At 48.1% G+C, this 27,204-nt stretch overlaps 1 protein-coding gene across 8 annotated transcripts in view; it reads left to right on the forward strand.

The window, feature by feature from the left end:
• The window catches only part of GMEB1 (glucocorticoid modulatory element binding protein 1), a 283,921-nt gene that overhangs the window by 107,919 nt on the left and 148,798 nt on the right, over positions 1-27,204 (forward strand). For all 8 annotated transcript variants that reach the window (XM_086957554.1, XM_086957559.1, XM_086957560.1 and 5 more), the window contains one exon: positions 3,770-3,873. In XM_086957554.1, the coding sequence (XP_086813680.1) occupies positions 3,770-3,873 (104 nt within the window). The remainder of the gene's footprint in view (positions 1-3,769; positions 3,874-27,204) is intronic.

Consider the following 27,204-nt stretch of genomic DNA (forward strand, 5'->3'; position numbering starts at 1 on the left):
TGTACAGATTTTCTTCCCGGTCTTTCCCTGGGCTGTACAGATCGTGTAAATACTCCTCCCATGCGGACTCTTCTACAATGCAGTTCATTTTCCCTGGTTGGTGATCTGCTGCTGGGTGGACTAACTTCCAGAAGTTTCGTAAGTTCTTAGTTTCAATTGCCTCGAGTAATTTTTGCCAGCATCCCTCTTTAAATTCCCTTTTTGTCCTTCTGATAAGCATGTTATATTCTCTTTTTAGGCCCACTAGGGTGTTTACATTATCTTGGTCACTCTTTTGCTGAATGCGGCGGGTCATTCTCCTGACTTCCCTTTTTTTCTCCAGGCATTCTCTAGTAAACCAGCCGGTAAGTTTCTCTATCTTCTCACTTTTCGCTTTATTTTTGTTTTTGCCTCTATTTATATTTTTTAGACCTATACTAAGAGTTTGAACCACCTCCTCGATTTTTCGTACATACCAATCGAGGTTTCGACCCCTTGCTACATTCAGGTCTAGGTTCTGTTGTAATTTTATTAATCTGGCAACATATTCTTCTGTAAGCCTAGTTGTACGGCGTCTGGGATAATCCACCTCTTGTTCCATAACCTTTGGGCCAGATTCGAAGTGCACACCCGGGATCTCCAAGGCTACCATGTTATGGTCACTTCCATCTCTATTCACAATTCTGAACCCTGAGATTAATCTAAAATTCCATGGTGTGGTAAAGGCATAATCTATGGGACAGATTTGAGAGCCTGGTTTAAATATTTTTTTAGCGGGGCAGTCTAGCTCGCATCTTCCATTTAAACAGAACAGGTTTTTTGTTCCCAGGAGGTTTCCCAACTGCAAATCTTTAGCACTAGATATACTTTCAGGGAAAGTTGCTTGAGGTATTTCATAGGCCTCCAATATGTCTAGAAACCAGCAATCTACCTTCTCTGGGTGAAGTTTGTGATTAAAGTCGCCCACGAGAATAAGCATATCCCTGCCGTATTTTTCACTAAGGTAATCTATATCCTCCTTAAAGAGAGCCATTTCCTTTTCATATTGCTCTGTGGTGGCCCATTGCATGTACACATTTAACATTAAAATTGTATCCATTTTTATACACCCTGATAGTATTATTCTACATGCCAACAACCATTTGCATTTCACATTTATTTCAATTACTTTCTCCATGATCTTAGTCGATACCAGAGTCATAATTCCACCAGCAGCGTGCCCAAATCTACATTTCTTTGCAGGTCGGTTTAGCTGGTAGATAAATATGATACTATGAGTTTCGCTAGGGTGGGGATTTTGGAGATAGGCCGGAAGGTATTGAGATCCGCTTTGTCAGTGTTTTTTTAAAATTTTTAGTATAGTTAATATCTGAGCTGCTTTTAGGCTGTCGGGGATTGTAGCTTGTGAAAGCGAGGCGTTCACAATCCCTCTCCAGGTGGGGATGAGTACATTCTTGATATCTTTGAAGATGGCTGAGAGTAACGGGTCACTTTAGTGGTTGGATGGGTTGATATTCAGAAGGATCTTGTAGATGTATTTTTCACCAAGTGGAGTAAAGGTGCACCATCACTCATTGTTCTTGGTGATCAGGCTGGTAGATCTGTGCTTTCCCGAGAGGTCATGGGATGGTATGTCCCTGGAGGAAGACAATAGACCCTTCTTAGAGGCGAGGTCGATGGAGATGAGTCTTGCTTTCTCCGTGAAGAAAGCAGCAAGTTCATCGCAAGAGGGAGGGGTGCCACCAGGGTCAGAGTGGTTGGGACCTACTACTGATTGCTGTTTGACCAATTCGAAGAGTTTCTTGGGGCAGTTTGCCGCTTGGTCCAGTTGGTGTCCGAAGTAGTCAGACTTAGCGCTCTTGATTTCTTTTTTGTAGAGGCTCCTAGCCTCTCTAAGGAGTTTTAGTTGTTCCGAAGAGGGATTGGATCGCCAGGAACGTTCGAGTGCTCTAAGGTTGCGGCGTTCCATGTTTAATTTGTCATTATACCAGGGTTTGGATATTTTTATTGAGGCATTTTTTTGTTGGATAGGAGCAATGTCATCCATGATGTTGGAGATGGTCGAATTGTAGGAGTCGGTGAGCGACTGCACCTCAACCAGGTCGGCTAAGGAGGCGAGGGCCAAATTACAGTAGACCGTCTATTGATCCGAGGTCCCTTTTCCATTTATTTCATTTCGTTGGTTAAGCCAACCTCATCAACGTCTCCCTCTTGATATAAAAGAGGATGCAGTGATGGTCGGACCAGTCACACGGGGTAATGGAAACCAAGGTGATGGTCTGCTCTTTGGAGATAATGAGGTCTAAAGTTTCTCCTTTAATATGAGTTGGTTGGTCACAGTGCGATCTTGATCATTTAAGAAAGACTTAAGGCAGGATACATCGAGGTCTTTGGGGGTTAGACCAGTGAAGGTTGAAATCACAGTGGAAGATTTGGGCCATGGTTGAATCAACATTAGCAGAGATGATTTCCATTAGTTTCTCGATGAAGTGGAGCTTGTCTCCCGGGGGATGGTAAAAGGAGTGAAGTTTACAGACCGGTAGGTTCTTGCTTGAGATGCTGAGACAAAGGTATTCAAAGGATGAAGGAGTAAGGGACTCTACTTGAGAGATCGAGACTGTGCCACCGCCCAACTTCCAGGTTCTGTCGAGCCGAATTATGTCGTGAGTGGGAGGAACTAGGAGGTCTAAGATAGGAGTGGAAGAGGGGTTTAGCCAAGTTTCAGTGAGGATAATAATGTCTAAGTCCTTGTGTTGGATGAGGTCGAAGATATCGGAGGTATGTTTACTTGCTGATCTGCAATTGAGAAATGCACATTTAAGACATAACGGATTTGGGGAGTAAGGAGTCTGGGTGACTTTCACATGAGTGAGGTTGTCAATATGGTTCACTCTAAATATTTGCACATCCTGTTGCTACTGGGATGGTTTTCCAACACAAAATCTACCCCTATCCAGGCTAATGCTACTGCTGTCTGTGTGAAGGGTGCAAGTGTGACTTGCTGTCCAAGCAAAAGAACGAGATGGGGCTAAGCAACTCCCAATATGGTGGAAACTGGTACAGTGATATTTGTGACTTTATTTTTTATTTTATATTGCCAATTCAATATTTCATGTTGATTAAATAATTGTACAAATGTTTTTCGGCATGGCAAACAAACATTTGCAGTGTGAATACTTGCCCCTTGAAATACTTGCTTGAGGATGTTGGGTGTAGCAGTGACATCTCTCCTGAGTATCTATGAACGATGCAGGAGGGTGGCTTAGAGTGCGAGCAGATCAAGAGCAGCAAGCAAGAGTACACAAATGCATAGAGCGGCTGTGCAGCCAAACAAAACAATCAATCAATGAAAGTAGCTGAGAAAGTGGTTGATGTAGGATAAACTTATTCACACATTGAAAAACATGGTAATATTACCCAAAATATAATCTATTCTAATTTGCACCTTTTCCTCTTGAAATAAGATATATAAAGTTCAAAATCATAAATAGGCCAAGCATGGCTGTTCCTTTTAGGTATATTGGTATTTCTAGCTGCACGTTAGAAGGATTCTGACAGTTAACTTAGAGAGTGATGGATCCATTAATGTCTTTCAGTCATATAATGGGAACAGGCATCACTTACCGTATCTGATGGAAGCAGGTATAGCTAAATGTCTGCACAAAGGGGGAAGGGTAAACGAGTAGCCTGTGTGAATAATGCTAGCTAAGATAGCTCTCTAGACATTGTTTTATGCCACACTTAATTGTCCTGTCTCCCTCTCTCATTTTCCTGACTCCTCCCCATTTAGTTCAATGAACAGATGATCAGCCCTAAGCAATTTGTGAACCTCGCTGGAAAATCCACTTTGAAAGACTGGAAGAGAGCAATCCGCCTGGGCGGGACCATGCTAAGGTATGGGGGTGCTGATCTGGGAGCCATATCTGGGCGGAACCATGCAAGGGTATGGGTTGCTTGATTGTGACTAATTGTCCTGTGAGGGACCTTGCCAGGGTTTTGGTGTGCTGGTACTTGATCAATATTCTTTGAGTGTCTGTCTATAGTGATGCAAGTGCTGGAGCAGGATCAGTCAACCTGTGGTGTGGGACCAGGCTGTAGCAAGGAGGAAGTAAGGCAAGAGCCAGATCCTCGTAAGCCACACCCATTTCTTGAGTAGGAACATGCTATGTTGTGGAATGCAGGGTGTGATAAGTTGGCCTGATATATGATGTTCACTAGTTCTAGTGACCACCTTGTATCAGTCCAAACAACCCTTATGGTGATTGGTTGCAAGTCAACCTTATAGACCAGCTATCCTAATGCTAGCATGGACAAAGCAGTCTTAGGCTAAACTCTTTTGGCATGTGAAGCCAGCTGTTTTACCACAATATAACCCCTTGAATACCAGATGAAAGGACACCACACAGGTTGTTATGAAAATAAACAATATATTTATTAATAACAACACCTCTGACCTCTTTATGAGATCAGAGGGCTAAGCACAGGACAATACTAGGAAAGAAATACGAGTTCGCACAATATTTACACGTGTGCCTTAGGGGCACGACAAACCATATACAAGAAACAATGGAATGCGAGGAAGGAAAGTACTGTAAGGAGATCCAGAGGCTGGAGGATCGCTGGGACTACGCTACGAACTAGGTAAGTAGGGAGCAGGAGGCCCACGGGACTCGCGTGCAGAGTGGAAACTCTCACGCGGGATGCGTACCAACGTCTATGGATACTACAGTTTACAAAGTTACGGATTCCGGACGAACCCGGCTGGATGGAGGGAAAACAACAGTGGACCTGGACACTAGGATAGTGAACACTGACTTCAGCACCTAGAAGCTTTAGTTACCTAACCCACAGGCTGCGGGTGCATAGGGCTGAAGTGGTGTCGGGTTGGCTGCGTTGATCCCGGTGATGCCTGAAACAAAGAGTTGCTGGCAGGCAGCCAGATGGAGGAGTCCGGTGGTTCCAAGGGTGGAACTAGGAAGGAGTGCCCAAGGCATGTCTCATTCCTTTCAGCCTGGGCCTACCTAATACACAAAATCCTGTCTGGGGTGGTGCTAGCACCTCCCAAGGCAGGAAACCCTTTGTCTGAGCCTCCCTCGCTGGAAGGACTCCCAGCAGCAGGAGGTCAGACTTGTGTCTGTGGTGGCAGCATCCATTTTGTGATGCCAAGGCTCGAGTTAACTTTAACCGGGGTTCTCAGTTACATACATGTCGTGACCCTCTAGAAGGGTGGAATGCTACCCCCGTCGCCAGAATTGGCGAGGGGGTAGTATTCCAAATCACCTTACTTGACATGTTTGATAATGTTATACCAGAGTTGGCATTTAACCGCGAGGATTATAATGCACTTAAGAGTATATGGTATAGCGTTATCATGGAACAGCTATTAGGACTTGGTTCCGCAAGCTGCAAACGGGCTCAGCTCATGCCAGAGCACCATCTCACATAATTCTAAGCACTCTGCCTTCAGGACTGATAAGGCCTTCCATAGGAGTGACTGATAGGAATATATGTGTCCATTTTAGGTTTAGATATAGGTAACTATATCTAAAGCAAAGGGTGATTACACCACCTTGCCCCAGCTGTCGTGCAGCCAGTTGTGTCTGTTTAGATGGCCAGCCAGGGGTGGCATAATACTTGCTTCAGCCCCTGGTAGGCCCTGGGTACACCTATGCCCTGGATACCTAAGGTATACTGTACAGGGACTGATAAGGTGGCCCAGTACCAATTGGTAAATGCACCTAAGGTACATGCTTGTCAATTTAGAGAGAGAACAGCTAGGCTGTGGGTCTGATTAGCAGGCCCACAGCCAGGGAAAGTCTTAAGCCAGTGAAGCAAAAAGCAAAAATCTGGGGTGGCCATGGGATTGCAGACCCCACTCTCCTACACAGGGGTGTGAACAACTCCCCAAAGGGCCATGCTATATTAGCGGGATTCTAAGGCAGTAACAAACTGGTGTGGGCCAGCCATTATTCGGGCGACTGTAAGGGAGTAATGACCCTGGAGGCCCAGGGCTAACCTTTAGAGTGCAGGATTGGGAGTCATGCCCTACTTTAGTGGGTGCTTAATATGGCAATCATGTACACATTTTATTACACTTTTCAAACATTTTCTGGTTCAAATACGCTTTGATACTTTGCACTTTCTTAGTACTTTATCTCAATAGCTAGGTGTAAACCACCATTACTAATCTGATTGCCGAAATTATAGCCTCCAGCATCAATTTAAAGTATAGTTACTTATCATCCTTAAAATCCAGCTAGAAGATTGTACAAAAAAACAGTCCTTTCATGTTAAAGATGAGTACAGGCCTCTCCAGGGTTAACCAAGAATGTCTGTGCTGCCTAAAGTATGCCTTGCTCTCAAACCGAATACAGAGTCTAGCTGTGTACTGTACAAAAGCTAGAGTTTTCATATCTGCCACTGACAACTGGTCTGAAATATTTCCATCTGTTACGTGACTTGAGAGGTCTAAAATATTGTCAATTACAATCTTGCGTGTAGCTGCTTCATCGCTCTAACAAGAGTTAGCTGACACAAACTGGGCATTCTAGTTACAGTTGAAGTTGATGGATATTATGTTCTGAGTTGTGATTTATCTACTGTAGTGTTGCTCTGCACAGCGTTGGCACTCCAAAAACTCCTTGTAAACAAGTTGATTCTCCAAGCCTAGCCACTTGTTGATAGAATGGTGCACAGTAGGAGCATCAAAAATAGCCTTAAACTGTAAAACTATTGTTACTGGTAAGTAACGTACTCCGCTTGTGTTTCATACATTTTCTGTCTTTTCCAGCATTGTTTCCACTAAGCAAAATGGCTTCTGGTGAAGTCTGGTGGGAGTTGACAAGCTTCCACTCTGCGACTTTTTTTTACACATCTTTTTTAGTCCAAGTTCACAACCTGTATGCCCAATACAGCTAGCTGAAACTACGCTCTCATAAAAACACTTGGTTTTCATACAACCCTTCATAGTGCACATTTGCAGTTCCAACGTGCTCTATATAAGAGGTGTTTATATTATCGGATGTAAAGCTACTCCATTTACTGACTCTAGTAGGATGAAAGGCTGAATTTGACTTTTTGGAATTTGAGCAGATGGAATCTAAATTAGTGATGTTTGGAAGCAAGATTATAAATCATTGAGCCATCTTCTGATGAAGCTCTCTAGCTCAAAATCTACTCCTCATGGTTCTGACTGGGTATGATTTTTGCACGGCACCAGTTCTTTTCTTCTTTGATGCGCCCTGCCAGTTGCAAAGGGCCAAGTAATTCGACCAATCTTTAGCCCTCAAAATTTTCTAAGTGGTTCTACTCCAAAGGGAGGCTTTAGAGCCATTTGCACCACAGTCTCCATGAGCACGACTTCTTCTTGAGCCATCAAAATCCATGTGCTTCAACACCCAGTAGACCCACTGAACTACTTTTGCGGCTAAGACTGCAGCTACATCTTTATCATATCTGCTAAGATGTGAACTTTAGAAGAAAGATGATCTTTTTCTACTACTTTAGGCAGTTGATTAAATTGAGCATCTGATCACTAGTGAAATGTATGTACAGGACAGACTCTGAGCCAGTCTTATTCCTCCCATTGATGTAAAAGGTGATCCCTTAAGAAGAACACATTTGCCAGAGAGTGCACCTTAATGACAGAAGCCCTTTTGATGAGAGTAAATGAAGCAGGTTGGAGGGGCGTGGCTTGGCGCCAGCCAAGATGGCAGCATAAAGCATGAGCTCCACAGCTGCCTCTACAAACTCCCAATATATCCTTCATAATTCCAGTAGATGCAGTGACGAAAAACGAACAATCACAGAGTAGGAATCTCGAGTGTGATGCCAGGCAGTTGAATCTGGGACCCGGAATAAGCGAGGAAGACTGCGACAGGCCCGATCAGCCGGAGACCTCCGAAGGCCAGAGATGCTTCTAAGCAGTGTCTCGCACCAAAGGAGGGCTGTGCGACTCCTACCAACATCGGATTGAGTCGAGGAGCACGCCAGCCGGACTCAACAGCAGAAACCCTTGGCCAGATCCACGTCCCGCCTCGGGTAAGGATCGAAGACAGAGAGCGAGCGTCATTGAAGAGACTGCGGCTTGCAGGAGGAGGCGGCGGTGCTGTGTAAGACCTGGGGGAGGGGCCCCTGATATTGGGTAGCGGGCCAAAAAACAAACCACTCTGGGGGACAAGCAATCGCGAGGCCGGCGGGAGTTTGGACCCCTTGACGACCTGAACTGCCCAACTCAGATGGTGGAGGTGGTGGGGCTCTCTACGTTGGCGATCTCAGCGGGCCATCTGAACATGGCAAGACACTCAGGCGGGCGTGATGCTCACCAGGAGGGAAGTGAGGAAGTCTGTAGACTGGAAGGGGCTCCTGTGCAGCTAAGGCAACGCTGAGGGGGAGCTCAGGGAGGTGACCCCCAACACCGGAAAGTGGCGCATGGTAGGCACCCTGTAGCGACACAGGAGGCGGCCAGGGCAGAAATCAAAGAGGAAAATAGCGCATCTGTAAGCCCTGGGATTGGGGTGAGCACCCTTAATACAGAAGGCTGGGGGGACCCTCACTATCTCCTCTCACAGACGTCGAATAAGCGCACAAAGACTGTAATAGCGAAGACTGAATCATTGCGCATTTACTAGAGGAGGGCATAGAGGTGTCAGCAAGTGCAGAAGAAGGCCCACTGCCATACTAAGACACGCCAAACAGGCCGCATAGTCTTTGGTCGCCGGGGGTGGACCTAAGAGCCCTTCAACGGGTTGAGAGTGGACATGGAAGGGGAATCCTAGGGAGTAAGAGCTACTACAGTGCGTGACCTTGGAGGCTGCCCAGCTCACCGAGAAGCACGCCATAATGAAACCAAAATGGACCCCACCAGTACAATCCAACAAGCTGGATAAATACACGATCCTGCGACAATCGGCACTGTAAGAGGGAGCAAGTGGCGAAAAGGAGGGAGCAGTGGAACCCCCACTCGGAGTGATAATGGCAGCCATCCAAGTCCTGGGCACGACCATAGAGACTAAGATGGATAGCGTCATGATAGAAATGAACCTGATACGAGCAGACCTGCATAAAACATCGGAGAGTCACTACAGCCAAAACAAATATCATGGAACTCCAGTTCACCTCACGCAAACTGGAAGAATGAGCGCAGCAGCTGACCCATCAACTTAAACAAATGGCAGTGAAACTGGAAGAGGGAAGGGCCCGCAAGAATAACATGCGAGTGGTGGGAGTTCAGAAGGGGTGGAGGGCCCGAGTGTGGACCTCTTCTTGAAAGACATTACTAAATCACCTGGAACTGAAAAGTTTATCAACCTTCTTCACAGTAAAAAGCTCCTAGGGGCCAGGTCCCTCCGCCAAAACCCGGGGCGCCACCCAGAATAATCAAAGTCTGGATTCTCAACTATAGGGATCGAGACGCCATCCTGCAAGCGCCACGAGCACAGGGAGATCTCCCTTTTGAAAATACTGTCCTGAGATTCTTCCCGGACTTCACCCTGATGGTGCAGCAGCACTTTCGACGGGGTAAAACGCACCCTCCGAGAGGAGGGTTTTAAGTACATGATGCTCTTTACTGCTAAACTCCAAGTGATTGAGGGCACTGTGAAGTGCCACGACCTGCCGTTGTGAGAAAGTACCATCTTTCTTGCCTTGATATGCCCCCACTTTTTTCTGAACTGCTGATGTACTTTGACTGAGTGTGCCCTGGGTCCCTGCCAATCAGGTACCCAGGGCCTGTGTTCCTTCCCTACAAAGAAAAGCTATGCTGAAACAAAATACCCCATTGGCATCTCTGGCCCCTGTCAGCCCCTAGTAAATGGTACCTTAGGTACCCAGGGCATGGTGACCAGAGAAGACCCCTGATGGCCGCAGCACTTATTGTGCCACCCTCAGGGCCCCTGTACCCTGACTCCCACACACTGCCATTGCAGGCTGAGTGCCTAAGTACAAAACTAAATCAAGAGTTGACATGGCACACATCCCTGTGTGCCATGCCCACAGAACCCACTGCCCTGGCATTCTTCAGTCACCCCTCTAGCTGGGTGCACTATGCCAGAGGTGAGGGCCCAGGTGCATGAGCCCTGTGCCCCTACAGTACCCAGGGCCATTCCTGGGCACTGTAAGTGCAGTGTTGCCATTTAAGAGTATATGGTGCTGGGAGGTTGTCATTCACGCACTCCACAGCACCATAATGGCTTCACTGAAGACTGATAAGTTTTGTACCAAACTTCTTAGCACATTAAACCCGCACTGATGCCAGTGTGGGATTTAATGTAAAATGCACGAGATGGCATCTTAGAGCTGCCCTCCAAAAACCCGAACCTACAATCCTCGTCTGGTCTGAGTGGCTGCAGAGGCTGCCACACAGCAGACATGTTGCTGGACCCCTGGGTGGAGAGCCCCTCGTTCTCCTGGGTCTGCAACAAAGCACATCCTGGGCGAGGTGCTATGTCTCCTCCCCCAGGATGGACAGGGGGAAGCTTCAAAGGCATACCGCCTCTGAGAGCTTCCCCAGACCATTTGCTGTACCCAGCAAACAGCCCCCCACCAGTCCTACCCCCACTCTGGCGGGAAGCCTGGCGGGAAAAACTATGTCAGGAAGGGGGGTGTGCCAACTCCACCCCTCAGGTGGAGGAGGCGAGGTGAAGCACGACCCCGGGCTTCAGCCATCTTGTAGATGGGGAGTCATGCCCAATCCCAGCTAGGCTCCTGCCCCCCTCCCACAGGAGAGGAGCAGGCTAGGGGGTGTACTCACCCCAGGACAGGGACCCATTGGTCCCTGCCCTTGCCATACCTGTAACGCCCCATAATTTAGTATTTAGGGGCTCCCTGAACCTTCATTCCTGTGATCCCGATATCAAAAAGAAGATCAAGAAGAAGACCCGCTATGCAGCTGCTAACAGGACAACAACAACTGACTTGTCCCCAGCCCTACCGGCCTGTTGATCCTGGAACCTGCTCCTGCCTAAACCCGGTGACCTCCGCGAACAGCAACCTTGGGACACCCAGAGGACCTGCCTGCCTTGATCCTTTCGACGATTGGGACTCCCCTCAGCAGAGGCTCTGCTGCAACAACCCACCTGGTGCCCACCAGGAAGCTCCGGACCAGCCCACTCTGCACCAGTCGCGCTTGTGCCGGGCGAACCCGAACCAAGACCACGAGGACGTCCCCCCGGCGACTGGGACTCAAAGTCCAGTGCCCAAAGACCCTCCTCGACGAACCAGCCGACTCCTGCAGAATCAGAACCATGGGCACCCCTAACCGCGACCAACCGAGGGTAAGCTTTTCCGACCCCCAAAGACATCCCGGGGCCCCGAGGCCCCCCTGTGCCACCCTTTGGGGTACCTACCTTTGCTCCAACATCACAACTTACCTCTCGAAATGCTGGTCGCCCCTGGAGAGTCACCGTCCCCGAGCCTGCAGCCTTTGTTCCTTTTTCAAGCTCCTCATTGGATAACATTGAGCGCCCGACGGCTCAAAAGCACCCTGCACCCAGCTGCACGAGTGCCGCTGGCTGTGACCTCTTTTGCCCTAGCCTACTTCCCCTCTTGCCCTGAGCAAGTGAGTAGGAGCCCAGCTCCCAGAGCCGCGTGGCCTGCTCGCCAGCAGCCACCAACCGAAGGCCCCCTTTCTCTCATTGGATAACATTGGGCCTACCTACCTCTGCACCCTGCCGCCCCTGCGCCGCTGGGACTGAACTAACTGTCCTCACCTGACCCTGGGGGACCCCTGAGTCTATGCCCAGAACCCTAACTTCACCAACCAAGTACTCACCTGGAAACTGGCAATTCACTTACCTGCCATTGGATAACTGACCCATTTATTGACTTGAAAATGTTTTGTGTGAAGTTTTGAAAACTGAAAATATTCCTATAAAATCAGCCAAAGTCCGAATTCGAAAATACTCGCCTGTGATCAGGCGAGAAGCCAGTACTGTACCTTTCAGCCCAGTACTGAACCACAAAAGTAATCCCTAGCAGGCTTACTATTAACCTGTATTTTCTCCATAGGAACCCATTGTCTGCTTTTCTATGAAATTTCTTCTAAGTGTCTACTTTTGAAAACTGCAAATATTCTTTAAAAATCGTTCGAAATACTGAAACGCAATTACCTACCAGTTTTGAGTTAAGCCCCCAGTGCTGGCCCTAGGAGACTAGTGCTGTGTTACAAAAGTAACGCTATCGTACTTTACCTGTAACCTGAATTTCCTCCCATTGAATAACATTGTGAGAATCCCCTCAAAGTTTCTTAGTGTGAACAGCTTTATATAGACCCCAGGACTGAATCCAAGATCTAGTACTGGAACTACCAAAGTAATCCATAAAGTAATCAACTGTACTTTCCTATGAAAACCCATTGAGCTCAATGCTAGTCGCAGGTCGGAGATGGTTCAGGAAGGTACTTGGTGCACGGGTATCGTGAACAGTAGAACTGACTCCTTGTACCCGGCGGATACGTTAATCTTGCTGCTGCACAGCGACACAGAACTTGTACACGCACCTCATTTAAAAGTGGAGGACAACGGTTAGGGGTGAGGCTGGGGCTGCTGAAGGGGCAAGGGAGGCGGCGTCAACAGGCCCAGGTACAAATTGACTGTTCATTGGGCGACCGGAGCTCTGCAAATTGGGGATGTGGGTAGTTTTAGACCTACGGTGCAGGGTAGCAGGGAGGAGGGAATTGATACCGGGTTTACGTTATACAGTTTTCTGGTTTACATGCTTCAGAAACGATCTAATCCTACCATGGGCCATGTTATTGGGACAATAGGTAGCATACAGTCTTACAGATGAGGAAGGGGGTACAGTGATTGGGAGGGAGGAAGGAGCACACCAAATACAACAATATGGTGATGCAGCAAGTTAAAACACTGAAGGTCATATCGTGGAAAGTGAACGGGCTGGGGACAAAATTAGGCGTACTATGGTACTGCAGTATCTTCACAGACAATCACCGGACCTGGTGCTTCAAGAGACTTATCTGAAAGGTAACCATTACCTAGCACTCAATCGATTTGGCTATACACTTTTGGCACATGCAGGGTTTACAACCTGCTCTAGAGGTACAGCAATACTAATCAAAAATACGGTGCCTAAATGGTTTGCCCATTGAATTATACAAGCTACGACCTGACAAAATGGCGCCCTATTTGCGAGATAGGTTTCTCGAGGCCCTGGAGTCCGGCTCCCTCCCTCCCGACCAACGACTCGCTACCATTGTTGTTATTCCCAAGGAGGGTAAGCCTCTGGATCGTTGTACATCCTATAGACCTATCTCCCTGCTCAATGCCAAACCCAAAATTTGGGCTAAAACGCTGGCGAATCGTCTAGTTACTGTAATTGGGGACTTGATTCATCCGGATCAATCCGGTTTTATCCCGCACCGCAACCCTGCTTTGAATCTGCGTAGACTCCACGGGGCTCTCGCGAGAGCTGAAACGCTTACTGAGCCGGCCATTTTGGCTTCACTCGACGCTACCATGGCCTTCGACACTATCGAGTGGCCCTACTTGTGGGCGGCCCTCTCGAAATTCGGGTTTGGGCCAGGCTTTATAGCCTGGGTGAAACTTCTTTATGAGAGTCCCCTGGCCCAGGTAGTTGTTAACGGACGAGTGTCTTGTGTTTTTGCGCTGGGAAGGGGCACACGACAGGGCTGTCCGCTGTCCCTTTTGCTCTTCGCTCTCGCTCTCGAACCACTGGCGGAGTGGCTTTGTTGGGAACCTTCCATGCGGGGTATCCGATGGTCCCATGACTTTGAGGATCGAGTCTCGCTATACGCGGACGACATTCTCCTATATCTCACCTCCCCTAAAAAGTCTCTCAATGTGCTATTTGATGTTCTTACTTCCTTTGGTAAAAACTCCGGTCTTGTTATTAATTGGGCCAAATCATGCGTCTACGTTTTGGCTGGAGATCTCCCTCCACTGCCGCGTAGATTTCCGATTCAAGTAACAGAGACCGGTTTCAAGTACTTGGGGATTTATGTTTCCTTGGACCCCTCCAGGCGCTATGAGCTTAATTTGTTACCTCCCCTTCAGCGGCTCAAGCTTGATGTGGCTCGCTGGCGTAAGTTGCCGTTATTGCCCCTCGGCAGAGCGGCGCTCTTTAAAATGATGTCTTTGCCCCGCTTTTTGTATGCTCTTCAGAATTCCTTTGACCCGATTGCCTCTGGCTTTTTCCGTGAAGTGGAAAGCCTACAGAGACAGCTTGTCTGGGATGGGCGTGCCCGTATCGCCCTTTCCAAACTCACACTTCCCTGGTACGATGGTGGAATAGCCCTCCCGGACATCAGACGTTATTACTGGGCATCTCAGTTAAGTGCGATCAATCATGCGACTTACGCCCCTGGTCCTGCCCCGGCGTTCTCCATGGATAAATGTATCCTTCCAGGGGGGTCCTTTAGCAGAGCGTTGTTCTCCAGTGGTCTCCGCTGAGCGCTGACTGGTCCCACCAAGATTGCTGTGAGAGTGTAGCGTGATGCGAATGCGGCCTTGGGCTGGTGCGGTAGATTTACCCAGGCCATCCCCTTGTATGACGCGGAATGCTTGGGCCATCTCTGGAAAACGAAAGGCTTTGATAAATGGGATATGAGTGGCATTAGTAGAGTGGGTGAATTGTGGTCGAAGGGTACCGTTAAGTCATTTGACGTGTTGCGGGTGGAGTATGAGCTTGGTGACTCTGAATTCTTTCGGTATGCCCAGATCCGCCACGCTTTGTTGTCTGTGTTCGCAGCGGGCTCCGACATTCCCGAGTCTTCCCCTTTGGAGGACCGCATTCTGGATGGCCCTGTGCCCGACAGCACGATCTCCCTAATTTACAAAAAACTTATTAATAACAGGGCTGACTTGCTGATCCGCCTCCGGGCTGCGTGGTGTGCCGATGGACTGGAATTAGATGATGAGGACTGGCAGTCGGCTCTGTCCTCACCTAAAGAGGTAGCCATTCCAGCTCGCTTGAGATTCGTCCAGCTTAAGATCCTTCATAGAGTGTATGTCACGGGGCCTGGTCTGGTTCGGATGGGGTTTTCCTTGAATGGGTTATGCAAGCGTGGCTGTGGTATGTCTGGTTCCTTTCTTCACATATTGTGGGAATGTCCGGAGATGTCCGGTTCTGGGCTTGAGTGCATGACGTCATGAAGAATGTTACGGGTGTGTCCCTGTTGCCCGAGGCCAGGCGTTGTCTGTTGAATGTCTGGGAGCCTAATGACTACAATTCAGCTCAGGTTAGGTGGGCAGCCCTTGGAAACATGGTTGCTAAGAGGGACATTGCCCAGCTCTGTGGCTCGCATAGACCACCTACCCTGTCCACTTGGAAAGACATCATGGACTGGTGTATGTTCCTGGAGAACACGGTGTACCTTTCCCGGGGACATCCCAAGCAATGGGGTCGAATTTGGTCCCAGTGGAACACATCGGGGCAATATATTTACTCCCCCTCAAGATGTGACCATTGATGTGCGCTTGTCCCCCTAATTGTCATTCACTTGCTGTTTATTGGTATTTATGTCGCTTGTCTCCTTGCCTACCCCCTAATCCCGCTTTATCAGATTGTAATGTTTCAGCTTTACCTTTGAGCTCTGCCTACACAGGCCCATGACAATGTATTATTCTTCTCTGCCTTGTGAAGTTTAGTTTTGTCTGTATGTTTGTTTTTCTTTCAATAAAAACTTTAAAAAAAATAAAATAAAAAAAGTCTATTTGGACATTTACAAATATCTAGGCGTGATATTTAATAATAAATTAAATCTTTCTAAACATATATGTTATACCTTGAAGCTAGAGGAGCTATCTTTATTGTGTTTACTGAGATACAATTCGCATTTTGGTGCTCTAATAGTCAAATCATTTTTTAAAAACATATTATAATAAAAATAGATTATAAAATAATTAGATTACATCTAGAATAGTGGTATTGCAGGGATATTACTGGGAAACATTATTGGTTTTAGAAATTGTGGGGGGTGAGCACTCTGACAAGCCCTGAGTTAACTATCATGCGTTGGTCTCGAATCATTTTCTCTTGTATCAGAAATGAGTACATCTCACCTAAAAAAAAAAAAAAGGTAGCTGCATACATTCTTAATTTTGCTAATAAGGGGAATGCCACTATAGCAAAGTAATGGTTAATAAACTTGAGCAAAAGTGGGAGTGGCCATGCCTGCGAAATGAGAAGAGTGATTGCATCCTTGTTGAATAGTTATGATTTGTAGAATATGTTGCAGTATTTAGCAATTGGTAATCCAGCACTGGTTCATGAAAATGTACCAAGACAGTTAATTAAGATAAAATTGCTTACGCGGGTAGGTGGTGTATTGAAACTAAAAGTACATTAATACACTTTCATAAGATTAAGATGGAGATTGGGAGGGCGCTAATTGTGCGCTATGCTAACATTCATATTTTACAACTTTATTAGAGGGGTTAGTTTGTGCTGGTGCAACTCTTATCCGCCTCGTTATCTGGCTCAAATAATGTTACTTTGTCACTCTGTGCTAATAATGTGAAAGGAATTCATGAAAACCAATATGTTAAGAGGCTCCACAAAGGACACACATTAGTCACAAAAAGCAGTTGCTCTCTGATTTAATGCAATTTTTAACTTGCCTTTTATTTGGAATAATTTAAAGAGATTGTCAAAAAAAAAATAATTACTTGGTTTTATATTAAAAAAAAAAAAATACGGTGCCTTTAGTGAAGCACCGCATATGGTGCGATCCAATGGGAACGTATGTTGCGCTATCGGGGTGATGGGAGGGCCGGATCCTTAATTTTTGCTCTGCATACATACCAGGGCTGCATACATACGAGGCTGCATAGGGAAACATTCCTAGAGCTTAGCAAACTACTACTTGAAATGCTTGCGGTATTTTGAGACTGGGTAGTGACATGAATGCAACGATGTCACTGGAACTGGACCGAGACATGCTGCCCCATCAACAGGCCACAACTGTTGAATGCCTTTGCAAAGGCGTTGCGTCTGGTAGATGTATGGAGGCGACATAATCCTTAACGAGGCAGTACACTCACATCTCAGCAGCGCATGAAAGTGTGTCATGGTTGGATTACATTTTCACACATACCAACACAGTGGGACTGTTTCAAGAGGGGCGCCACAGGGCTCGGGAGGTATCGGACCGCTCTCCAGTCGAAGTACTTCTACATGGCCATGTGCAAGACTGGGCTTTCCTGCTGCGGCTAGATCCACTTCAATTCAGAGACCACGAGTTTAGGGAACGTTTTATGGAACGTACAGAGCAGTACTTTGCAGAAAACTCCGGCTCCGTGGAGTCATGCATGCCTCTCTGGGTGGCATATAAGGCGTTGGCTAGAGACTTCGTGCAGGCAACGACTAGGGCTAAACGCAAGGAAAGACGTGTGCAGTGTGATATTCTGGAACAAGAAATTGTGAATATTGAAACAGAACTGGGTTCAGATCCCAAAGCATCATCACCCGGACACAAACATGCACTTAAGCTTAAGCAAAAAGAACTCCGGGACTTGCTGGAGGATGTGGCCCGCACACATGTGATTGGAACTCAGAGGCGTATATATGACCTAGGCAATAAAGCTAATACATTTATAGCATGGTTGGAGAAGAGGGATAGGGGCCACAATTGGGTCCCTGAAATTCTGACCTCGAGGGCAGTAGGTGGGGTTCTAGCGCAGATCTAGCTGAGGCATTTGCTTCATACTACGAGGGGAAATACCAATCGCTCACGGAAAGAGAGGAAATGGACAGCATTGAGCTGTTAAAGTATATGTCATTGCCGACACTCAGATCAGAGGAGGTGGAGGCAACCGACACCAACCTGGCAACAGAGGAAATAGCAGGGGCCAGAGGGGTCTTGCAATCAGGGAAGGCAGCGGGCCTGAATGGACTTCCCGCGGAACTATATAAGTGTGTGGCTGGGATAATTGCCCTGCACATGTTAAATATGTTCCACGCCGCAAGGGTAGATGGACAGCTGCCGGAAGATTTCAGAGTGGCAACTATAGTAGTTATACCAAAAAAAGGGAAACCCCACGATTTATGTAGTTCTTATAGACCTATCTTGCTGCTTAATTTTAAGACCAAGGTGCTGGCAAAGGTACTAGCTAATAGACTGGGCCTGTTGATACAATCCCTCTAACATCCCAATGTTATGCCACACAGAAGTACCACGCTGAATCTCTGTCACCTATATGGAGTTATGCATATGGTAAATAAACGAGCGGACGAACCAGCGGCACTTTTGTCATTTGACACCCATATTGCATTCGATGGTATCAAGTGGCCATACCAATTTTCCGTTCTTGCCAAACTGGGTTTTGGTCAGAGTTTCTGTGCATAGATAAGGCGCCTATATTCTGCCCACTGGCATCGGTTATGGTTAAATGGACAGTGTCCAAATTATAAAACTGGACCGGGGTACACGCCAGGACTGCCCACTTTTTGTGCTGACGGTTGAGCCACTGGCATCTTGGGTGCGGGGAGACCCTTTGGTGCGAGGCATTGATGTAGGAGAGGGGTAGGAGGAATGCATCTCACTCTATGCGGATGACATCCTGCTTTATGCCCACAAACCACAACAAACATTTCTCAGACTCATCAATATATAAGACTTTTTTTTATTTTAGAGGGCTTTTGTTCTTAAATTATTTTTATTGGCATTTCTTGTAAAAAGACAACCAATACTACAACAGCACAGCAGTACGTTGCTTACAGACTGTACGGTCAGCTTGTCAAGGATATCAGCATATATAACATAGTATTAGTATACCCTTCACAACACTTTGAGCATGATAGTCAGACAGTTTACTCCACAATCTGTGTACTTATATAAACTCTGTGATAGGAAGCCCCCTCTCGTGCCTCAGTACAGTCCAGGATGCTCAATATAACGATACCCTTCTAAGGAATCGTCTGCACTCGCAGAACCAAGCCAGCTCACAAACAGGCCCCATATATCTCGGGGGCGAGATTGTGTTGGCATTAGCTCCCAGAAACCTGCCAATTGGGTCTTGCAATGGGCAACACTCCAGACCCACTTCTTCGTTGTTGGTGGGAAATAGAACTCCAATGAAGGGCCACCTGCTGCTTGGCCATCAGCAATGGCATAGCCGGTAGTTTCCTCAACTTCGGTGGTATGTCAGGAATAACACCCAACAGAGCGACCAACGGCCTGCAAGGTAGCTACTGTTCCGTAATGTTTTTAATGTTCTGCAGTATTTTGAGATAGAAGTTGACAATAGGTCTACATTGCCATTCCAGGTGTATGAATGACGCTTGGGGAGCCCCACATAGCCAACAGTTGTCGTCAGAATGCAGTCCCATCAGATGGAGTTGCATCGGGTACGGTAAAGTCAATGAACATACTTGAAATTAAGAAGTCTGAGGCAATAATTAGGGGATAGCTGCCCTAGCTGACTGCAACTAAAATCCCACTGCTAGTCTGTGATAGTCACCCTCTAGATCCGCCTCCCATGCAGCGCGTGGCATCGGTACAGTAACCGGATAGTCCCTCTGTGTGATGGTGTAAATCCGAGTGATCAACTTGCAGCCCAACTCCACAGTGAGTACATTTTCAAGTGCATGTAATGTCTGGGGCGGGTCTGGGAATGTGCCAAATTTGCTTCTACAGGATGCCCGCAGTTGGTAATACAGCAGCGTGTCTAGCGCTGAGGGAGGCTCAGGGCCGCACATCTGTTGTAGTGTTAGCCAACTGCATAGAAGGGGCGTAAAGTACGTTCGTGTTTGCGCGTTTACATATTCTCCCCCCCCCCCCAAACCCCCACCCCCATGCCCAACGCAGGGCCTCTAAAGTGTCCACTTCATTGTGTGGGTGTTTCTGTGATTGATAAATGGCGGTGATTAGGGGAAGGGGTGCTACCCTATCTAATTCGATGGATACATGGGGCTGGAAGGGTGTGGGGTGTATCTAGTAATGTAAAAATTGTGCCTGGGCACTATAAGCGTAGAGAGCAAAATCCGGAGCCACTAGCCCACCCTTAGCCTGTGGCAACTTGAGCAATTCCCAGGAGATCCTAGGTTGTTCCCCCGCCCATACCAATTCAATCATCAGGGATCGCAGTCGTTTGAAAAATTGCATTGTAAGAGGGACAGAACGTTTACAAATAAGTACAGTAGTTTGAGCAGGATTATCATTTTGGCCACCGCTATGCAACCAATCGGGGAAAGAAGTGTTTTCCATCTTCGCACTCTATCCTCTATCCAGTCTACCACCCTGCCATAATTGGTTGTCCAGATTTCCTGCAGGTCATTTCTTGTCCAGACGCCCAGATATTGCGCCGGTCCTGTTGCCCAGACAATGGGATAATCAATGTCCAAGGCCTGGGTTCCAGATGTCAGGGGAATAATGACAGATGTACTCCAATTGACCACCACTCCAGATAGCCCTCCATGTCGCACTAACTCTTGTGTCATAGGTACAAAGGTATCTTTGGGTTTCATCATGTATAGGGTGATATCATCTGCATACATGGACGCAATGAGGCCCCTTGTGGTGAAATCGATGCCTAGATTTATATAGTGTTGCCTAATTCTGGCCACCAGAGGTTCCGTCGCTATTGCGAATAATAAGGGCGACATGGGGCAACCCTGTCTGGTGCCCCTTGTAATGGATTTTGAGTCTGAAATCAGGCCGTTGGCGCTCAGGCGCGCTGCAGATAGAGTTTAAAGCAACTTTATCTGTTGAATAAAAAGGGGGCTCAGGGCCAGCTGGTATAGAAGCGGAAATAAGAATCCCCATTCCAAGGAGTCAAACGCCTTGGTGTCGTCCAACAGTTCTGCGATCGCAGGGACATGATGGGCAAGGTAGTGTATGAGTGCAAACAACGTCTTGAGGTTATGAGAAGTGGGCCTCCCCAGTATAAAACCGGACTAGTCTGGTTGGACAATCGTGGGGAGCAGCGGTTGAAGTTGGGCAGCCAGGAGCTTGGCACAAATGTTAGTGTCCAGATTTATCAATGAAAGTGAACGGTACGAGTCTCACTTTGAGGGGGTCTGTGGGAAGTGGGGTTGGGGAAATGAGTTGCCACGACTTGAAGTCTAGGTGTAACCGTTTTATTCGGTTTGACAGTACTTATTAGGTCTCAGGGGTGTAAATAATTGTAATTGTAACAGTATTTGTAGAGCGCGATTGCTGCCCGTGGGCGTCCAAGCGCTGAGCTGACCAGAAAGTGGCGGAGGGGGTGCTAGGGTGCAGGGAGTTTGTCAAACAGCCATGTTTTTAGGTGTTTGCGGAATGAAAGAAGATCTGAGTTGGACCGGAGTGAAAGGGGAAGGTCATTCCAGAGCCTGGCGGTATTCAGCGAGAACAGTCTTCCCCCGGCTCTAGCTCGCTTTACTCTGGGAATGACGGCAAGGAAGGCCTCCTTTGATCGCAGGTTCCTGTTGGGATGATAGGGGGTGACAAGATTTCTGTTGATCGCTGGACTTGTGTTCCAGAAGGTGCGATGCGCCAGGCATAGTGCTTTGAAGGCTACTCTCTGCCTCACTGGCAGCCAGTGGAGACTTTTTAGAGCAGGTTTAGCAGACTGAGTGCGCGGGATTTCCAGCAGGGAACGTGCTGCACAGTTTTGAACAACCTGTAGTTTTCGGAGTGTAAACTCAGGTGCCCCCATATATAGGGCATTGTTCGAGTCAAGGCGGGACTGGATTAACCCTTGGACCGCAACCTTTTTAGCTTCTAGCGGCAGCAGTGGAAGAACCTTCCTCAGGGTTCTCAGTAGGCCAAAGCATGTGGCAGATAGTTTTGTGGCCTGGGTGGAGAAGGAGAGTTTGTTATCCAACCACACTCCCAGGCTCTTCACGCTTTCCTTTGGGGTGGGGGGGGGGACCCAGTGCATTGGGCCACAGGGAGGTGAATGGGACTGGGGAGGGTGGGCCTAGGAGCATGAGCTCCGTCTTGTCTCCATTTAATTTGAGGAAGGAGTTGGTCATCCAACTCTTTATGTCCTCTAGGCAGTGTAGCAAATCAACTGAAGAGTGCTTGCTGTTCTCGGTGGCCAGCAAGACCACCAGCTGGGTGTCGTCGGCGTATGACACAATTTTAATGCCATGCGGTTCGACGACACTTGCCAGCGGCCTCATGTAGACGTTAAACAGCACAGGGCTCAGGGAGGAGCCCTGTGGCACTCCGCAGCTCAGAGGTTTGCTGGTGGATACTGTTACACCGTCGAAGATCTGGAACGACCTCCCAGACAGAAAGGATTCAAACCACCTTAACACTTAATAACACTTAATAACACAATAACACAATGTCCACTTAATAACACAATGTCCAGCAAGGCACACAACACTCTCTCCTCTGGCGAACTTCCGGGGTCTTCGGTTCCCGTCTTTGCTTTACCAGGGGTGGTCGCTGGTCCGGACGGAAGCTCGGGAAAAGGAAAAGAGACAGCCCCAACAGTGGTTGGGGCCGATATGTAACGAGCGGGAGGGGGGCAGGGAAGTGAGGGATCACCAGGATACTACCACCATCTATAGCAGCCTTTTTAGTGTAGGCGAACAGCAGTGCACGGCGATAGTGACCACCCTCAGGCTACCCCGTCCCACCCCATGATTTAAACAATCCCCGAAAACGTCCTCGTACCTTGTGGAGCCACACTTCTTCCCTGGAAGTGTGGCAGGGCGGCTCGTGGTAACGTTGGCCTCCTGGCTTGTTGAGTCTCTGTTCCAGGGGTCCCAGTAGCGGTTCTTCGGCACTTCCTTCTTCTTCGTTCTTGGCATTCTCCTCGTGCGTCGGCTTGTGTCCGAAAGGTTCCGCGCCGACAATCCGAGACGGGGCTTCCTTAAACACCCCAGGCTCGTCCGATTGGATAGCTGCAGATGACGTTCGTTCACCTGATTGGTCGACTGTTGGAGACGCCGGGGAACACACCCCCCAGCGTCACGGAAGGAAGATGCAGTGACTGGGTCAACGAAGGTAGAGCTGGGGAAACCCAGGAAACGTCCAAAGGATCCTGCGGATGGGGTGGAAAGGAAGAAATGTTAGCAGGTACACCCCGTCCGTCCGAGTCAGGGAGCTCATCCAAGTCAGGGAGCTCGACTTCGTGACAGGGTCCTTGTCAGGTTTGAGAATGGTAATAATGATGGCCTCGTGCATAGAGCTGGGCAAGATTCCAGATTGTGCAGCCTCCTGGTAGACGGCCAGGAGCTGTGGTGCCAGTAGCTCTGAGTATTCTTTATAAAATGTAGCCGTAAGGCCATCCACCCCAGGGGCTTTATCCGCAGGCAGACTGCCAATGACACGTGTCACGTCGCACGTCCTCTACCGTGAACGGAACTTCTAAGTAGTCCAAGTGGGCCCTACTGAGCCATAGTAGCTCCACTGAGTCAAAATATTCCTGCAAAACAGTGTCAGGTGGGTTAGACTGAGAGGTGTAGAGCTGTGCGTAAGTCTTTCATGGTAGCAAGAATGGCGGGTGAGTGGCACGAGGCAAGGCTGCCCGCAGTCTCCGCTCCTGTTTGCCATGGTCCTGTAGCCACTCTCTGTCTAGATCAGGGGGGATTCAGGAATAAGGGGTATGAAATGGACATGGGCTCACAAGGACCGAATTTCGCTCTATGCGGACAACATCCTGCTCTATTTGGCCTCTCCAGCACGCCCGCTGGGAAGGATGTTACACATCTTCCATATATTTGGCGCGCTTTAAGGGTATCCGTTAACTGGTCCAAATCCCAGATGTATGCATTATGGGGTGAGCCCCCAGCCAGTCCGCGTGGGTATGACATTCCAGTGGCGGGTCAAGGGTTTCGATACCTGGGTATTTTTATTACCACCGATGTTGACCTCTTCTTCGAGCGGAATCTGCAGGTGCCCCTTCAATGTCTAAGATCGGATGTAAGCATTGGAGAGCGCTGCCCCTTACTCTCCTGGGACGTGCATCCCTGTTTAAAATGCTCACCCTCCTGCACTTTTTATACGCCCTGTAAAACGCTCCCAACCCTATCCCTGATTCATACTTCTTGCAAATTGAAGAGGTAGTGCGGGGGTTGTTGTGGGAGGACCGACCTCCACAGATTCCCATCAATAAACTTACCATGGGTTGGTATGACGGGGGTATAGGGCTACCAGACATGCTGCTCTATTCAGACATCACAGTTAGCAGCCATTAATAGATGGGTGTTTGGCCCACATGATGATTCTAGTTTCCGCACGGACCATTGGCTCATGGGGAAGGGGGGCTATAACAGGGCACTATATTTTAACCATCGGAGGCTGCAACTAACTGGCTCCACGGCTCGTCCGGTAGAAGTATGGCATGGACTCCAACGGAAGCTGGGGTGGCATAACCGCTTGACAAAGGCAACACCTCTCTGGGAACCTGATCTATTGGGTCGCCTCAGCACCAGTCCGGTATTTGACAAATGGGACATAATTGGGATCTCCACGGTGGGTGACATTTGGGTGAAGGGGAAGAAGGCCACATTTCTGGAGCTTCAAGCTAAGTATCACCTCGCATCCTCGGAGACTTTCTGCTACCTCCAAATTAGTCACGCTATTGATTCGGCCCTTCCAGATTCCTCCCCGTTGGAGGACCGACTATTACTAGATCCAATGGATAGCAAAGCCATTTTCCTCACATATAAAAGTTTTGTTAATAATTGCACAGGCCCAATGCTGAAACTACGGTTGCTCTGGGAGGCTGATCTAGGGGATATAGACGATGAAGACTGGAGAGAGGCACTCGCATCTCCCCGAGAGGTGACGATCCCTATGCGACTTCGGCTTGTCCAACTCAAAGTCCTTCACCTGGTCTATTTCGATGCCAAGCTACTATTTAAGTTGGGTAGGCGACCTGATCCGCTCTGCCTCAGACGGTACAACCAGGCTGGCACATTTACACATATCCTCTGGGACTGCCCTCACATACAACAGTTTTGGGAAGAAGTCACCCGCCAACTCGCTAGGGCATGCGACAAACCCATTCAACCCTCCCCCAAACCCTGCCTCCTTAATATATGGGAGGCCACGGATCTCTCACAGGCGGAGCAGTCATGGGCCTCGATGGAGTGGTCTATCGCCAAGCGTAATATTGCCCAAAAATGGGGGACGGACATGTCCCCACGACTCGGAGAATGGGCGAAGGACATGGACTATGCCATGATTGCTGAAAAACAGTGTTCAAGGGAAGGGGATGCCCCAAAAAATGGGATCATAAATGGGGTAAGTGGAACAAATATAGGGGGGACTTTGCATCTCCCCTACGGTGGAATTGTAAAGGGAGAGACAAACCTTGATGGCCAGATTGTGAGAGACCCTGGGAACCTCCCCACTGGATAGCTTATAATAGGAGGGTATTCCTAGTGGACCAATGGTCTGCCTGATAATTTTTGGGATTCTGTGGACTAGTAGCAACTATAGATGTAAGGGTACCCTTTGATGGCTGCAGGTGTAAACACTTCTGAGACAGTGAATGTGGGGTACCGATATAATGTCTTGTATTGCCATGCCTAAGATGACTGTATTATGTCTTACACCAATGCCTTTTTTTCTGTTATCAATAAAAACAGTTTAAAAAAAAAAAGAATGGTGGGTGGGGAGAGCTCCATGGCGCCATTATTGGTGGCAAGCTCAGTGACAAATGTGGACCCTTGAGGTGCCCGCAGAAGGTTTGCAAGCGTCCTGCCTTTCCTATCTCCCTCCCCGTAACGGCACGTCATTGCATATTTATGTAAAAAGTTAGTCTCGTGCTCCGCCTCCTCTTGAAATTCCGTCAGTTTATTACCCATGTCGCCCCAGCCCGGTCGTCCGCGTGTAAGGAGCTAGTCCATAAAGAGACATTTAAATACTTGGGCACTTGGATCACTAAGTCAGAGGAGGAGTTCATGCAGCGAAATGTATATGCACAGTTGGACAGGCTACGGGAGGATGTGGTCCACTGGCGGCGTTTAACAGTCTCCCTTATCGGTAGAGCTGTTTTGTTTAAAATGATTGCCCTCCCTCGCATATTGTATGCACTAAAGAACACACCAAATCAGATTTCAGAAGCTTTCTTCAGAGCGGTTGAGTCAGAGTAGCGCACGTTGTTGTGGGTGGATGGCAGCCCTAGGATTGCATTGAGGAAGCTACTGCAATGGTGTATGAAGCAGGGCTGGCCGTCCCAGACACTAGGACATTTTATTGGGCAGCACAACTTATTAATATCAACGGGTTTAGCCTTTTCTCCGAACGAGGAGCCGGCATACTGGGTTCGATAGGCCAACAATGGGAAAGGGTAGCTATCTGGTTGAGTTCTACAGGAAGAAAAGCAACACAACACTCCCGACACACACACAGACAGTAGTTAGTGTGTTGAGGAAAGCAACAAAATTGGTGGGCTGGGAGGCCAAGGTTACGGAGCAAACTCAATTGTGAAAGGGAGATTCCCTAGGTGAGGTGAGAGGCTTAAGAGGCTTTAACAAATGGGAACTCATAGGTATAGACCTCTTGAAAAACGTCTGGAGAGGAGGGAAAATTATTGATTTTAGTAGTCTGTTTGGAATTCCAGATGGGGGCAGGGGAATACCTCAGATACCTACAATTGTGACATGCACTCAAATGTCATATAGCGGAAGGGGAATCGCTACCGGATTACACTCCACTGGAAGACAGACTTTAACTCGACCCAATGATAGATAGATCTATATCCCTCACATATAGGAAACTAGTAAACAACTCCCAGACTGCATGGGTTCCTTGAGGGCGGCATGGGAATTGGATGTGGGTCTTTTGGAGTACGATGACTGAGCTGAAGCCTTGCAAAACCCCAGAGAAATAGCCATAAGGGCACGGTTCAGGTTGATTCAGCTTAGGATTCTGCTTATGTCATATACCCCAAGGACTTTACAGTATTGCACAGGTCTCTGTGGTTCAGAGGTGTGTGCGGCGAGAAGGGCACATTGTTTCATATTCTGTGGTGCTGCCCCAAGATTTCAACGATACTGGAGTGCTTTGGCCCAGGCGATGGCGACAGTGATGGGAATACAGTTCACGGTGGAGGCAAGATGGCATATCCTGGGAGGGACAGGAGAGGCAGTCTGACCGAAATGGGCCAAAATGTAGCTTGCCTTGGCAGGAGGAGTGGCCAAAAGGAATATTGCCCGAGCATGGGGTGTGGGGGAACCTAGAGGCCTAGAAAAAGGACCTTGATCGATGTCGAAGAGCGTAACAGACAATATACCAGAGCAGAGGCTGCCCACGCAAATGGGCAAAGATATGGGGGGGGGGGCTTGGATAATATACATGAG

This window comes from Lissotriton vulgaris, chromosome 2_1, assembly GCF_964263255.1.
Source record: "Lissotriton vulgaris chromosome 2_1, aLisVul1.2, whole genome shotgun sequence".
NCBI classification, from domain to species: domain Eukaryota; kingdom Metazoa; phylum Chordata; class Amphibia; order Caudata; family Salamandridae; genus Lissotriton; species Lissotriton vulgaris.